This window comes from Nannospalax galili, unplaced genomic scaffold (genome assembly GCF_000622305.1).
Source record: "Nannospalax galili isolate Female #2095 unplaced genomic scaffold, S.galili_v1.0 scaffold2610, whole genome shotgun sequence".
Classification (NCBI taxonomy): Eukaryota; Metazoa; Chordata; class Mammalia; order Rodentia; family Spalacidae; genus Nannospalax; species Nannospalax galili.
The window spans coordinates 300973-317803 of record NW_008328097.1 but is presented as its reverse complement, the minus strand read 5'-3'; the positions used below and the strand labels follow the sequence as shown (position 1 = coordinate 317803).

The following is a 16831-nucleotide window of genomic DNA, read 5'->3' as shown; positions in this document are numbered from 1 at the left end:
ATACACATACATACATATACTGATGACCTGAGTTTGATCCCCAGGATCCACAGCCTGATGACCTGAGTTTGATCCCCAGGATCCACATAGTGGAAGGAGAGAACCAACTCCTGCAAGTTGTCCTCTGATTGGCAAATATATGCCATGGCACATGTGCCCCCTCCCAAATAAATAAATGTAATTAAAAAATTAAAAATTGAGCTGGAGAGATGGCTCAGCAGTTTAGAGGACTGGTTCTTCTTACAGAAGACCCAGGTTTGAATCCCAGCACTCTCACGGTGGCTAACAACCATTTGTAACTCCAGTTCCAGGAGTTCTAACACCCTCTTCTCTCCTCCACAGGCACTGCATGACACAGGTGCACTTACACACATACAAGAATAACACTCATACATATAAAATTAAAATGAATAAATTTAAGAAAAAAAATTAGTCAGGTGTGGTGGCACATGCCTTTAATCCCAGCACTCGGGAGGCAGAAGCAGGTGGATCTCTGTGAGTTCAAAACCAACCTGGTCTACCTAGAGTACCAGGCCAGCTGAGGAGCTGGGGCTACAGAGAGGCCCTGTCTCAAAAAGACAAAAAAATAAAAATTAAAGCTCACTAATATTGAAGGGAGTATTGTTTATCAGTAACACCTTTATTATTAGGAATTTGTATAGAACCAAGTGCATTTGGTGATCTTGCAGGGCATGCTTTGTTAGAATGGCAGTACTATTAGCAAACACAAAAATAGGCACAGTGAGGGTAATCATTTTCCAAAAGTCACAAAGCTTTTGGAAAGCCCAGGCTGCAGACTGTACACCCAGTTATTCAGGCAGTCTTGTAACCTTCCCAGACAAGGGCCATGTGGGGGAGGCAGAGAGAACTGGAGGATTTCCTATGACATCTGGAGACCTTGGTATCAGGTCTCCATTTGAGCCAGTGACAAGGTCCCATGTGGCCTAAATTTGAAAACTGCACAAGAAAGTAATTACAAACTGTATTTTCAACAGTAACAGAGGGAATTGATTTATCAATTTGAAAGTAAAGGATATAATCCAGAAAAGGTGACTTTTTATTCACTATGAAATACTATAAAAATCTCTCATAAACGTGCGCACTGAGACATAATTAAAATTGAAATTAAAAAAAAAAACCTAGCCCCAATTCTCTCAAGAATTCACCCTCCCAGTTATGACTTTGACGTCTTTCAAGCTGAGAATGCCGACTAATTGGAAAAGAGAAAATTCCTTAGGTAAACATTGAGCCTTTTATCTTGATTGGATTTTCTACACTGATCCTTACAAATTAAGAATCTATCTCCTTGAAGACAGTGAATGTATATCATACTAGGTTTTCCCTCATCCCCCCAAATTTAGCCAGATATGGTGGTGCATGCTATAATTCCAGCACTCAGGAGGCTCAGAAGTTCAGGAGCTCTCAGGAGGATTAGGGGTTCAAGGCCAGCCTGGGCTAGATAATAAGACCCCGTGTCAAAAACGAAAACAGCAAAAAAAATTTTAATTCAGAATTCAAACTTGTATGTAGAGAATGAGGTCAGAATGTGTGTGTGTGTGTGTGTGTGTGTGTGTGTATGTGTGTGTGTGTGTATATATATATATATATATATATATGCATGTAGGAAAAAAATACACCTAAATATTCAGTGTAAGAATGGATAATGTAATAGGATCTACGTCTCCCAGCTCTCCTATCAAGACCAAACAGAATGATTTGTGTTTGTGTGTCCACTTTTAAGGAAAGTGAACAGGCAGAAAAGATCAACATCAGCCTTGCTTTCTTCTTATACGACCTCCTCTCACTCATGGACCGCAGCTTTGTGTTCAACCTCATCAAACATTACTGCAACCAGGTGAGTGCTCCTTCTCCCTGACTTGCTCACTGTCCTGTGGTGCTGCCTTCTTCAGTGTGACCCCTACATACCTGGGCTTTCTGGGTCTTTTCCTCCTGCCCGTAAAGTGGTGTCCATCAGACACACTGGTTCACCAGGATTCTTGGAGCATTTACCAACACAGTCAGCAAGTTAATCTGCATAAATTAAAATTTATTAGCCATGTAATCTGATTTCCCCATCTTAACATTTAAAAGAAATTTCATGATTTTACATTTGTTCTTTGATCAGAACTGGGGCTGGGAAGATGGCTCACTGGGCAAAGTACTTACTGTGCAATCATGAGGATCTAAATTGGGATGGCCTTAGTAGTGCATGCCTGCCACCCCAGTGCTGGTGGGGTAGAGATTGGAAGCAGAGACAGGCAGATCCCAAGGCCTTGCTGGCCTGTCAGTCTAGTGTAATCAGCATGTTCAGTGAGAGACCTTGTCTCAAGAGGAAGATGAAGAGCAATAGAGGAAGGCACCCCAACATCAACTTCTGGCTTGCACACACCACCCCCTATACCACATACACACATACACACACACACACACACACACACACACACACACATACTTGCATCTCAAATAGTCCAAAATACAAGGTTTCTTTTTACTTTTTATTAATTAAGTTGCTGTTATGCAGTTCTTACATTGAAAAAAAAAAACAATGAACTCAGAGACTGAATTAAGCATGAAGTAAATATTTTGTAATGCCTACACAGCATATCAATATTATTTTCCCTTAAAGTTTTAAATGTAATTCCTCTTTCATTCACTGTCTCCCTCAAAATGCCACAGCAGTAATAATATAAATAGCAGTTATTGTTGCTACTCCTCTCCTTCCATATTTCTACTCTTGTCTACAACTATCCTCCCCTTCTGTGCCGTCATTACCATGTGACTCTTAGGAGTTAGTAGCTTAATGACTTAAATAGACCCTACAAATTATATGGCTCTCAATTTCCTTGTTTTTTAAAATATTTATTTTATTTTATTCTATGTGTATGAGTGTATTGTCTGCATGTATGTAAGTGCACAAGTGTCATGCAGTGTCCTCAGAGGTCAGAAGAGAGCATCATATCGCATGGAACTGGAGTTATGGACAGGTGTTAGCTGCCATGTGGGTGCTGGGAATCGAACCCAGGTCCTCTGCAAGAGCACTTAAGTGCTCTTAACCACTAAGCCATCTCTCCAGCCCCCTGTATTAAATAATATTTATTGCTTGTTTTGGGATTGTTTTAAGACATAATCTCACTATGTGGCCCTGGCTGGCCTGGAATTTGCTATGTAGACCGGGCTGGATTGGAACTCGTAGAGATCCACTTATCTCTGTCTCTCGGGTGCTAGGTTTAAAAGTGCGTTCCACCCCACCTGACCTAAGAAATAATTTGACCCAAAACATCTTTTATATCTTCTTACAGTAGCTTGCCAAATGTCTGAAACTTGAAGATATTTCCATCCTAACTAAACAAAATGAGCTTATTTTGGGGAGTCTGTTCATAAACCTTTCATGCCCTGAAAATTTGAAGGTTAATTAAAATTTTAGGATTTTTTTTAAAAAAATTAATTATGGGGCTGGAGAGGTGGTTCAGTGGTTAAGAGCACTGACTGTTCTTGAAAAAGACCCAGGTTCAAATTCTATCACCCACATGACAACTAACAACCATCTATAACTCCAGTTCCAGGAGATCTGACACCCTCTTCTTTCCTTCCAGCAATGCATGACACAGGTGCACTTACATACATGCAGGCATTGCGGGGGCCTCTCTCTCTCTTCGTGGGTCGTTGGCCACCGGCCCACGAGGGCAGGGAGAGCAAAAGCGATGAACGGGGTCAGGACGGCCAGTGAGCGCTGATGGAAGACAGCCCTTCCGGGGAGACTGGTCCCAGGCTCAGTGAAACAGCAGTGATACAGCTCCAGACAGTGAAACAGCTCCGTTTATTTAGTGGGAGAACTAGAGAATTTATAGTGTGGAGGCAGTAGCAAAAGCCTCAGTTGATAGGTGCTCATAGTATGCTTTATTTACATGTGGCAGTGGGCTCCTATCTTCCAGACTATCAGGCAATGCCTGATTATCATATAGAAAAAACCTGGGGGTAGTTTTTACTCCAGGTAACTATGCCAAAGGTCATGTTTTTAGATAAGGTCAGGCATCCATGCTTGGTGCTTGGTGGCACTTTCCAGGTGAGCCAGGAAGAGAGCAGGAGGCCCCCTGCTGAAAAGGGGAGTCCTTCCATTTGGCACCGAGCCCCTCAGGGCTATCTGGACATGGAGAACTACAACCCTAACAGCAGGGTTTCCCAACAAGGCATAACCCTCAGACACATAAAATTAAAAAGACATGCCCATAAAATAAATTTTAAAAAGTTTTTTAAATAAATTGCTACTTTTAATATCATCCCTTTAAATTTCATGCAGATTTTGATGAGATTTTATATATATATGCATTGATGAAATTTTGAGAGTCCTTCCAATAAAATGAAATAGTATCTAAATCCAATCAGGCATGAGTATCAATACTAACCTTAGATGTGTTGTGTTTTAAATTTGCTATAATCAAAACATAAATATAATACTTAATATTTGTCAACACACCTTTTACAAAAGCAAATCCTCATTGCTAAATTTATATTACTTTGGTCTATTTCCCATGTTTTTCAGATCACTACAGGGAATTACTTCTTGTCTATTAAAAATTCCCTTAAATGCTCAAAGAAATCTACTTGGACTGATTTTGAAATAATTAGTGGATGTGTAAAAATTCTAGTTTGGGCCAGGCTCGGTGATACGCACCTTTAATCCCAGCACTCCAGAGGCAGAAGCAGGCAGATCTCTGTGAGATCAAGGTCTACATATGAGTTCCAGGCTAACTGGGGGCTACAGGGAGACCCTGTCTCCAAAAGACCAAAAAAAAAAAAAAATTCAAGTTTGGTGTGTGTTGGTGAGGTAATCATGAACCTTCGGTGAAGAAATGTACAGTTTAGGAACTGACACACAGAGATGGTCTTTGGTTCATTTATATAACACTCCTCAAACAAAACTAAAGCAACCCCTGAGTTTCCTAAAGGATATCCTGGTAAGGAAACAGGGTAGTAAAAGAGAATCCTAAGAAGACTTCCCCACCCTGCACCTGCACCCACGCGTCATCCCTAGGGAGGATCCCATCAGAGTAAGTGACAGAGGAAGTACCCCACTCCTCTGCCCTCTCTTTCAGGTGGTTTGGGTTCCAGGGCACTGTATGAATATCAAATACAAGTCCATCTGTTTTCAGAGTTTTAAGTTGAATGTATAGAAAAGAGCAGCATAGGTAGCTGCTCACCACAGGCAATTTTCATTCCAGAAGGGAAAAGCCATCCAGAGCAGACATCCACCTGCCCTGCAGATTCTGAATTTAACTGTGGCTTTTTCACTTTTTGTTTAGCATCCCAGACACAGTGGGGCTTTGGCAAAATTCATTCCATTATATTTCACCTGAAGCTTATTTTCAACACAGGTTTGCCATGGTGTTACAGATTAGATACTGTGGGGCTGGAACAAAAATTCTCATTTTAAAATGCTGTTAAGCTAGCATCATTAAGAGAAACAGTAGTGAATTAAAATTTGCTGGGGCTCCCTGTAATGACATCTGTTGCACTATCACAGTAATCTTACCACATTGATGTCTTAATATGCAGAGAAAGAACGCATCAGTGTCTACTAGACTCCAATTATCCCGTAATAAACACTTCTTTGCTCTCTTCATATTATTTTTCAGCTATCAGCCAAGCTTAATAACCTTCCAACGCTCATTTCCATGAGGCTGGAGTTCCTGAGGATCCTCTGCAGCCACGAACATTACCTCAACCTCAACCTCTTCTTCTTGAACACTGATACTGCACCCGTGTCTCCCTGTCCCTCCATATCCTCCCAGGTAGTCCACTGACTGAAGGAGGTAGTCAAGCTGTTTCATTAATTAGCTTAGTTTAGTCATGCATCTAAATAAACATTGATCTCACTAATTAGAGGAAGAAATCAACTTATTCAAACCAGATCAATTGATCCAGATATGGATGATATGCTACCCTGAAGTAGTAAGTCTTACCTGATTTACCAGTAAGTAATTCAGCTTCTTCCAAGGCTCAAGGGTGCCTAATGCAGCCAAGAGAGTTTTTTTTTTAAGAATTAATTTGGTAAATGTCTGTGTCTATGTGAGAGTATGCCATGGTCGGGGGATGCCCAAGGAGGGTGTTGGATCCCTGGATGTGCAGTTCAGGTGATTGAAGCTGCCTGATGTGAGTCCTGGGACCTGAGCCTTGGGCCTCTGGAAGAACAGCAAGTGCTCTTAACCACTGAGCCACCTCTTCAGGAGCCAACCATAAGGGTTTTTAACATGTTACCATAAGTATAAAATGCCCAGAAAGAAAGAAAGAAAGGTGATGGAGGGGGAGGGTATGTGAAAAGTAGTGATTCTCAACATGTTTAGACTATGGAGCTGTCCTCATCTTCCCCCACACTCATAGATTTCCATTAGGAAAACCTTAAGGAAATGCTGTTTTATAATCACCATCCATATATGGATTCAGCAGCTCAGAGCAGCAGCCAAGATATCCCAGGATAGTATCAGATTCTCTTTCTTGATACTAGCACAAAGTAAAGGCTTGTCTAATAAATTTTTTTAATGTGAGATACAGTGATAGGCACCTATAGTCCCAGGGCTTAGGAGGCTGAGGAAGGAGGATCACTTTAAACCCAAAAGTTCCTGATCAGCCCAAGCAATATAGTGAGGTCCTGGATTAACTACTTTTCTGTTGCTATGGTAGAACATCATGACCAAAGCAACTTATAGAAGGAAGAATTTATTTGGTTTACAGTTCCAGAATAACAGGCTAAGAGTTCATCATGGTGGGAAGTGTGGCAGCAGAAGTCACATTTCCAAGCAGGCACAGGAAGCAGAGAGATCAACACTGGAAATGGGACATGGCTATGAACTCTCAAAGCCCGCCCCCACTGACGTGCTTCCCCTCAGCAAGACTGCACCTTCTGAACCTCTGCAAACAGTTCCACCAACTGACCAAGTGTTCAAATACTTGAGCCTATGGGGATGCCTCATTCAAACCATAAGTCCCTTTCTCTTTTTTTAATATTTTATTTACTATTTTTATTTTATGTGTGCGAGTATATTGCCTGCATGTATGTGAGTGCACCCATGTTGTGTAATGCCACAGAGGTCAGAAGAGGGCTTCAGATTCCCCTGGAACTGGAGTTAAGGATGATTCATAGCCACCATGTGGGTGCTAGGAATCGATCCCGGGTCCTCTGCAAGAGCAGTCAGTGCTCTTAACCACTGAGCCATCTCTCCAGCCCCAAGTCCCATTCTTAATAATAATAAAAGTCTTAGCTGTTAATGCCAAATGGTATAATTGAGAAGTGAGCTGCATGAACATCATAATGTGAGCTGGGATGCATGTAACTTACAGGGAGCAATTCTAAATACATTATCTCTCTGCTGCAGCTTGCTCTGCAGGCTAAGTCCTAAGTAAGAGTTCCATGTGCTGGCCTTGTCCTGGGTCCTTCCCAGATTCTTCTGGCTGTTCCAAGGAGTGAACAGACTCAGGGCCCCTGCTCAGCAAGGCACAAGGGCTTACAGAGGCTTCTGCTGCCCTTGATGAAGAATAACGTATGCTCCAGGGATAAGAACACAGGACAGGAATGGCCTAGAAGTGCTAGATCTGACATTTCCCTGCCTGACACCACCTCTGCTTCCAGACCAGCAACATCCAGACAGTGTGCTCAAGCGACCTTTAGAAGTAGTGCTGGGTAAACAGGCCACAGCACAGGGCTAGGTGCAGTTCTCATTTCCCTGTTCACATAATACCCAAGCTTTTCATCTTCAGCTTTTAATATCAGTTGGGAAAGAGGTTGTTATTTGGTTTTCTTTTGCTTGGTTTTCCTTCTTTGGCCATACTCGGAGCCCAGCCGCCTTCATGTATGTTAGGCATGTGCTCTACCACTGAGCTATTCCCCTAGTCCAATTTCTCAACAGACCCTGAATGCTTCATTTTCATGTTTCCCAACTGTCGATCTTCCATCTGTGGGAACAGGAAAGTGAAATACCCATGCTACAGTCCAGCTCTCCTAATTAGCACATGAGATTCATAGTCATGTTAGCTGGTCAGTGAATGCAGCATCTGGCTAGAGCTCCATAAATGCAAGCCAAGGCTGTTTTAATTCCAGTTCTTGATACTTATAAAGCTGCTGCTTGTGTTTCTATAGAACTCAAGCTCCTGTTCCAGTTTCCAGGACCAAAAGATTGCCAGCATGTTCGATCTGACCCCAGAGTACCGCCAGCAGCACTTTCTCACGGGGCTCCTCTTCACAGAACTGGCTGTCGCCCTGGATTCTGAAGGGGATGGGTAAGTATCTGACACTGAAAATGGAAGTGAAGGGAAAAAGAATCTTTAATAAAGCTGCAGTTCGACTTCTTATATATAACAAAAAACAAAAGCCTCTCCCAGGAGTAGAAGTACCCCACCTGGAGAAAATGGCACCCACAAAAGTCTAGAAAGGCAGGGGTTAGAGGAACCGTAGAATGACCTTTTATGCAGCACTGGAAATAGGGACTCACACACACTACCACTGCACTCTACCACTGAGCCACAACACCCTCAACTGCGAGATGACTTTTTTAAGTCTTTGGAGCAGGATTTACTAAGAATGCTTTGATCAGTGGAGTTTCCAGGGACAAAGCCATTTTGCAGGAGGGTGCTGGGATGGAACTCAGGGCCTCGCCCATGCTATTCACGTGCTCTTCCGCCGAACTACACCCCCCAGCCCTAACAGGCCATTTTAACAAGGTCAGTACCCAGAACAGCCTTTAGCCAGAACTGGCAAAAGTAGTGACTACTGAGGAGTGCAGCTGTCCTGTCCAGATGAGGCTTCTTTGGACAAGCCTTCCTCACTTATCACATGGTATTCATAGTCATGTTAGCTAGTCAGGGAATAATACAAGATCTGACTCCAGCTGAGATGCCACAGGTGCAGGGTGTGAATCTTCTCGCCTCCTATATACCTGAGCACCCAGGGTGTATGACAGCGTCTAGCCTTACTGTTGGCTCAGGGCCTCAGTTCCACCCCCATTTTCTTGATTGCCCTTTAATAACGTGGCTTTAAGTAATTTCTGAAAGTAATCTTTTATATTTACATTAGCAATAGTTTTTATTTTCTATTTTTCTTCCAGTTGAAACAGCCTTGACATCTGTTTTTGATTCCTTATAAAACTGTTGCCTGGGTATTACTGGCAATAGGGGAGAGTGTGTTCAGATCGTGCAATTATGTTTACACAGGTGGATACGTTCTTCAAACACACCCCTGAGAGGAACTAATCAGCAGTGTGTTTTGGCAGCACCATGATCCCTGACTGCAGAGTTGTCAGTTGTATTCCTAGAAAGTCATTGGAAATAAACGTTAGAAAAATGCCATCCTTTAACAAACTCCCCATTGATCGACATGTCCTTTTGCTGCCGAGATCAGTTAATAGACTCACCAACACCTGCCTCACCCCAGTGGGGCAAGGGCCTGTAGGATACATCTCTGGCCTTATGGGATCAGTCACCGTTGTTTCATATTTGGGTGTATACACAAATGTCCATGCATCATTAAGTCCCACAGCTTTCAAGCATTTGGAAATTGCCTAGTATCTTTGTGTTAAATTAGCAAACTGCAATACTCATTCAAAAGATAGCCCACTTCCAGGCCCACAAGCTAAGGCAGGCTTTAAAACAAGAATAGGTTTTTAAATTTTTTAAAATATATTTGTTTTAATTTTATGTATATGAGTGTTTTGCCTGCATATATGCACCCATGTTATAACAATTCCCATGGCCAGAAGAGGGCATCAGATCCCCTGGAACTGGAGTTACAGATGATTGTTAGCCACCATATGGATGCTGGGGACCAAATCGGGGTCCTCTGCAAGAACAGCCAGTGCTCATAACCACTGAGCCATCTCTCCTGTCCCAGAATAGCTTTTGAATGAAGTTTGAAGTTACCTACTTAATAGGGGAATCTGGGTCATTTGAAAATTTGGTTCACATTTCCCACCTACTCCTAGATTCTGATGTAGCATTATTTTTTTGGGGGGGGGGAGGCATTTTATTTGAAGGAAAAGAAAGCATTCCTCCTCCTCTTCCTCCTCCTCCTCCTCCTCATTCTTTCCCCATCTTTTTGAGACAGGTCTTCCTGTAGCCCCAGCTGACCTGGAACCCAGTATGTAGACCAGGCTGGTCTCAGTTTCACAGAGCTCTGCCTGCCTCTGCCTCTGCCTCCTAAGTGCTGGGATTAAAGGCCTGGTTAAGAAAGTATACATCTTAAAATTGAATTTCTACAGCTAGATTCTAAATGCTGTACTGAATATTTTATTTTACTTACTTTTATTGGGTATAACTTAAATACAATAAAGGGCTTTAAACATAAAGTCCAGCTGATCTTTAGCTATAAATACTCTTAAGTAACCATGAGTTGCACCAAGATACAGGGAATGTCTAGAATATTCTCTTACCCTTCTCAGCCATAGTCCTCTGTCTAGGCAACCACTTGTTCTGACCTTTCTCATCAGAGATAGGTCCCCAGTTGTTGAATTTCATACCCTTTGCTGAACATTGTGCCTGCAAAAGCCTTGTTTTGACTGCCTGTATCTGTAGTTTGTTTTTTGTTTTTAGTCTCAACTGTATGTCATATGTATTCCTTCAGGAAGATATATTACAATTTATATGCTAAAAATGAACATTTAGAAGCTTCCAGTTTGAACTTTTACTTTTAAGAAATGGGAGAGCCTGGCATGGAGGCACACACCTTTAATCCCAGATGCAGAAGCAGGCAGATCTCTGTGAGATGGAGGCCAGCCTGATCTCCATAGTGAATTCCAGGCTAGCTGGAGCTACAGGGAGACCCTGTCTCAAAAAGACCAAAAATAAAAATAAAAATGGGCATAGGAAACAGAGACAAGATAACTCAGTTAGTAAAGGATGTTATTTGAAGGATCAACATAACTGGCAAAGCTTTGGCTAGGCTGACAAGGAAAAACAAGAAGATGCAAATGACTAAATTCAAGAATCAACATCACTGTGGTCTTTCCAGAAATAAAAAGGATTTTAAGGGAGTGCAATCGAAAAAATGTACATCAAAAGTTATATACTACATTTAAATGGGCAAATTCCTAAAGAGAGCAACTGACACCAAGAAGAACAGAAAATCTAACAGACCTCTAGCAGGTAAAGAGATTGAATTTAATTTTTTTAAGGCTTCCCAAAAAGAAAAATTCAGAAGGAGGCTTTACTGAATTCTACCAAATATTTAAAGAATTGACTCTAATCCTTCCCAGGCTTTTCTAAAGAATAAAGGAGGTGTCAGCTCTTTCTCTGTAGCTGTCATTGCTTGAAACTAAAACCAGGCATCAAGAAAAGGAAACTACAGAGCCAGGCTGAGTGCAGACATAAAATCCTCAATGCTAGCAAACGAGATCCAACAACTTATAACTGAAATTTTACCCCATGGCAAATTAGTGTTTATCTCAGGAATGTAAAATAAGTTCAACACCTATTGACTATGTATCAACAGAGTAAAGGATGAAAACCACACGATGATTTTTGGAGTTGCAGAAAAAAAGCATCTGACAAAATGCAGTACCCCTGTCATACAGTTTGAAAATATGAGAGAACTTCTTCAGCCCGATCCCAGGCCTCTGTGGAAAACTCAGCTCTTATATAAGGCTTGTACACTGACAAAAACAATGTTAACAGAAACAGGGGTCTCAGTAATTACACGTCACCTGTTCACAGATCAGAAAACTCAGTATTGTTAGGACAGCAAGTCTCCCTAAATTGATCTATGAGTTTGATGCAATTCCTCTCAAAATTCCAACAGCCTTCATTTCAGAAATTAACAAACTAATCCTAAACTCTGTGTGGAAATTCAAGTAAACCATCATAGCCAAAACAATTCAGAAAGAGAACAAAGTTGGAAGAGTCACATTTCTTGATTTCAAATTTTACTGCAAAGCAAAAGTACTCAAGACTATGTGGCTCTAAAATTCAAATAGACACGTGGATCAATACCATCAAATCAAGAATCTAAAAATAAATCCTAACATTTACAGTCAACTGATTTTTGACAAGGGTGCTCAAAACAATTGAGTGAGGGAATAACGGTGTTTTAACAAATGTTACTGGGCTGGAGAGATGCTGAGTGGTTAAGAGCGCTGGCTGCTCTTGAAGAGGATCCAGGTTAGAATGCAAGCACCCACGAGGTGGCTAACAGCTGTCCATAACTCCAGTTCCAGGGGATCCAGTACCATCTTCTGACCTCCACAGGCATTTCACAACATAGGTGCACTTACATATATGCAGGCAATATACTCATATACATGAAATAAAAAATTATATAAATTTTTTTTTAAAAAACAAGTGTTACTGAGATGACTGGATATTCACATGGAAAAACTAAAGCTGAACCCTTATCTCACACTACAGAAAATATAACTAAAATAGATCAAAGGCCCAAGTGTGAAAGCTAAAACTATAAATCCTTAGATAAGATAAAATCAGAGTGATGATCTTCATAAACTTGAACTAAAAAACATTAAAATCAGAATTTCTGTGATTCTTAGGACACCATGAAGAAAGTTAAAAGATAGCCCACAAATGAATGAAAATATTTACAAGCAATAAATCTAATAAAGAACTTGTATATAAAAGGAAAATTAACTCTTTAAAAAATACTTTAAGCTGGGCGTTGTGGCTCATGCCTTTTATCCAAGTACTCAGAAGGCAGAGGCAGGCAGATCTCTGTGAGATCAAGGACAGCCTGGTCTACCCAGTGAGTTCCAGGACAGCTGGGGCTACAGGGAGACCCTGTCTCAAAAAGACCAAAATTAAATAAATAAAATTAATTAATTAGTTTAAAAATATTTTACTTTATTATTTATTTTATTTCATTTATTTATTATTATTATTATTATTTTGTCTTTTTGAGACAGGGTCTCCCTGTAGCCCTAGCTGACCTGGAATTAGCTATGTAGACCAGGTTGGCCTCGAACTCACAGAGATCCACCTGCCTCTGCTTCCACGTGCTGGGACTAAAGGGTGTGCCACCACGCCCGACTACTTATTTATTTTTATTTATTTTCTATGTATGAATGTATTGCCTGCATGTATGTAAATACACCCGTGTGCTGCAATGCCTGCAGAGGTCAGAAGAGGGTGTTGGATCCCCTGGAACTGGAGGTGTGGATGGCTGTTAGCCACCATGTGGGTTCTGGGACTCAAACCCAGGTCCCCTGTAAGAACAACCGGTGTTCTTAACCACTAAGCCGTCTCTCCAGCCCCAAAATTAACTTTTTTTTTTTTGTTTTGTTTGCTTGCTTGTTTTTGTTTTTTTAAACAGGATCTCCTTATATAACTCAGGCTAGCCTCAAACTTGCTATGTAGTCTAGGCTGGCCTCCAACTTGTGATCCTTCTGCCTCAGTTTCCCAAGTGCTATGCCACATCTACCTAGGCTTCACCTTTTTTTTTAAGAGGAAAAGGTCAGAATATACATTTTTCCAGAGAAGATATGATCATAAGCACATGAAAAGAAATGTTCAGAATCACTAACAGTCAGACCGATGCCTAATGAAAACCACAAGTAAATACCACATCCTGCCATACCACTAAGATGGTGATTATAACAGAAAAGGCATGCAGGCAGGAGTGACGAGTTAGGTCCTAGGTTTAATCCCAAGAACTGAAAGAAAAGAGACAATGAAGACAAAGTAGAAAAGACAGATAACAGCATTCAGATACTGCGGGTGGGAATGTAAAATAGTGAAGGCATTGTTAGAAACAACTTTCTTATACTTTAAAGACTGAAAATAGAGTTACGATTCCAGTGGTTCTACTGGGGCACATGCCCAAGAGATACAACATTTATGCCCACGCAGAAACTTGTAATTCATAGTAACATTCATAATCCATAGTAACCCTAAAGGGGAAAGAACCCAAATGTCTACCAACTGATGGACAGATAAATGAAATTGTTCTGTCTACACAATGGAATATTAGTCAGTACCCAAAAGGAATGGAATTCTCAAGTGATACTATAAACTTGAAATAGCCAGTCAAACAGACAGGGATCATAACATGGGCAGTCTCTCTCTCCTGCCCTATTTTGCTTGGTTTTTCACATCCTCACTTCATTGTTGAGGATCATTTTGATCACTCTTGTTTAAGAGTACGTTCTTCAGTCTCCCTCACCATATCCTGTTTCTCTGTGTTATATGCCAACAGAATCAGCAGAGTGCAGAGGAAAGCCGTAAGCGCCATCCACAGTCTGCTGAGTTCCCACGATCTGGATCCACGGTGTGTCAAATCAGAGGTGAAGGTCAAAATCGCCACCCTTTACCTGCCTTTGGTTGGCATCATCCTGGATGCTTTGCCACAGCTCTATGACTTTACAGGTAAGAATCTTCTGACCCTTCCTTGGTTTGATGAGGCCCCTGCCGTGTGTCCTTCCCCATTACACACACCAGACCCAGGTCTGGGATGGATGGGCTTGTGTGGGTGATGCCCTGCAGCAGTCAGCACTAGACTTTTTTTTTTTAACACAGTCAGGTTTTTTAAAGGCATATAATGATATGTGTGGGTTTTGGTCAGAAATTATTTATTATTTATTTGTTCTTTCACTCACTCGTTGATCTGCTGTTTTATGATGAACTTCATCAACAATGCACCAAATGAATGGAATAGAGAACTGCTCCCTGTTGAGCTCCCCCCCTTTTTTTTTCTGGACAGGGCCTCCCTTGTAGCCCAAGCTCTAATGCCTTGAAGTAAGTATGTTCCTTCATTTTCTTTTATGAATACTTAAATCCAAATTTTATTTTTTCTCTATGCCAACCCCTGACATACACACATGAATTCATGGTCTTTCAGTATTATGAAATTATGCCACAGCAAAAAAATTTTGCCTTTGGCAACAAGAGGTCAATTCTGAGGTCAGTATCTCTTGCTTAACTGCAAGAAGAAAGAATACAATTTCCGAGGTGTTATTTGTTTTTTGGTTTTTGTTTTTTTTTTTCACTTCCTGAGTCTGTGTACATACTACAGTATGAATTGGAGAATGTAGGTGGAAACACAGTGTTCTGATCACCTCAGAGTAGTTCTTGCCCTGTGATGTAACTTCTACAAGATGTTACCATGCTGTTCTTTTGCGGGTGAGCATTCTAGAGTCTGGAGAATGCCTGCCTGAGCCCAGCCCTTTTCCAGGCAGTCATCATTAGAGTCTTAGAACCATCCAGGGTTTCCCACTTCCTCTAAATGCAAAGTGATATGTGTGACTAAATTATTTGCAAAATCATTACAATGAAAATTATTTAGTTAATTTTTCAAATGAGACTTGGGTGAGGAGGTAGCTCACCCAGTAAAGTGTCTATTCTGCAAACCCATCTACGTTCAATTTCTAAAACCTACATAAAAATTCCAGGCCTGGTAGCAAGTACTTGTAATCCCACACTGGGGAGGTAGGGAGGGGAACCCTAGGGCTCACTGGTCAGCCAGCCCAGCCTTCTAGGTGAGTGCCAGGTCAGTGAGAGACCTTGTTTTTAAAAAAGAAAAGAAAAAGAAAGGAAAAGTGAATAGTGCCTAGAAATAAAACCCAAGATTTTCTTTTGGCTTCCACATGCACATGCATGCATGCAAACATTCACTCCCACACAGACCCACACACAATGAGACCAATCACCTATAACTTTCAATTCATGCAAATCATGAAATAAAAAGCAAGCTTTCCCATGGAAGTAATTATTTCCTTTTTACAGGGGCCTTTTTTGTTGTTGTTGTTGTTTTTTGACAGTGTCTCCCTGTAGCCACAGCTGACCTAGAACTGGCTATGTAGACCAGACTGCCTCATCTGTGAGATCCGTCCTCCTCTGACTCCCGAATTAAAGACACAACCATGCCTGGCTATTATTTTCTTTATTTAAAAACAAAAACAGAATTCCTCCAGCAAACCGCCAAGGGGAAAACTATGATGAGAAAGCCTGAGAGACGGGGCTAAGGCACGAAGGCTAGAGCAGGACAGAAACAAGCGAGGCCCTATGGAGTGAGCAAACTGCACACGGAGCTGAGCCATTCCTCCCGGACGGGTGCCGGCAACTGGAACAGCTGGCTTCCAATGTAAGGGTACACAGCAGAGGGAGACTTGCAGCTCATATGGAGAAGCCTTGCTAGAAAGTTGTTAGAATGTTTCATCTGAAGTGCTGTCACCATTTGTCCCCAAATAGGGAAGCACATTAATACATATTCTCCAAAGAATCCTATGGTTAGAATTTTTCAGTTGGTCTCTTGGATCCACAGCTTTTCAGGACTTGGTCTTTGAGCCTTCTGGACCTCAAGGCTTCTTTACACATGCTTTGAACCTGAAGATCTCGGTGCTAAAGGATTTTTGTCATGAGGACAAGAAGGAAAATAGTAAAGAATATTTCACAATCAGAAATAATGCAGTGTGTGTATTAAATGCAGAATCTTTAGACTGGTAAACTCATAAGAACATAGTTTCTCAAAAAAAAAAAAAAAGATGCATCTGAATTCAAACGTCAGCCTCATCTGCTAGTGACCTTTGATAAGTCCGGATTTTCAATGTCTGCCCCTCCTCTGTAAACTGTAAAAATGCTGTAATACTGTATCCTTCTTACAGAGACTATAAAGACAAAACTAGAGATCTTCCTTTTTTTATTTTTTTATCTTGTGTATATTGTCTGCATGCATGCTTGTAAGTGCACCCGTGTTGGGCAGTGCCCACAGAGGTCAGAAGAGGGCATCGGATCCCCTGGAACTGGAGTTATGGGTGGTTGTTATCCACCATGTGTGTGCTGGGAATTGAACCCAGGTCCTTTGCAAGAGCAGTCAGTGCTCTTAACAGTTGAAGCAGAGCCCCCATTATTT

At 41.3% G+C, this 16831-nt stretch overlaps 1 protein-coding gene across 1 annotated transcript in view; it reads left to right on the top strand.

Moving 5' to 3' along the window:
• Positions 1–16831, top strand: part of Dock8 (dedicator of cytokinesis 8) — a gene marked incomplete at its 5' end in the record, with an annotated part of 99460 nt that overhangs the window by 36905 nt on the left and 45724 nt on the right. Inside the window, 4 exons of the mRNA XM_029554094.1 lie at positions 1742–1855; positions 5634–5789; positions 8132–8271; positions 14180–14349. Coding sequence (XP_029409954.1) covers positions 1742–1855; positions 5634–5789; positions 8132–8271; positions 14180–14349 — 580 coding nt within the window. The remainder of the gene's footprint in view (positions 1–1741; positions 1856–5633; positions 5790–8131; positions 8272–14179; positions 14350–16831) is intronic.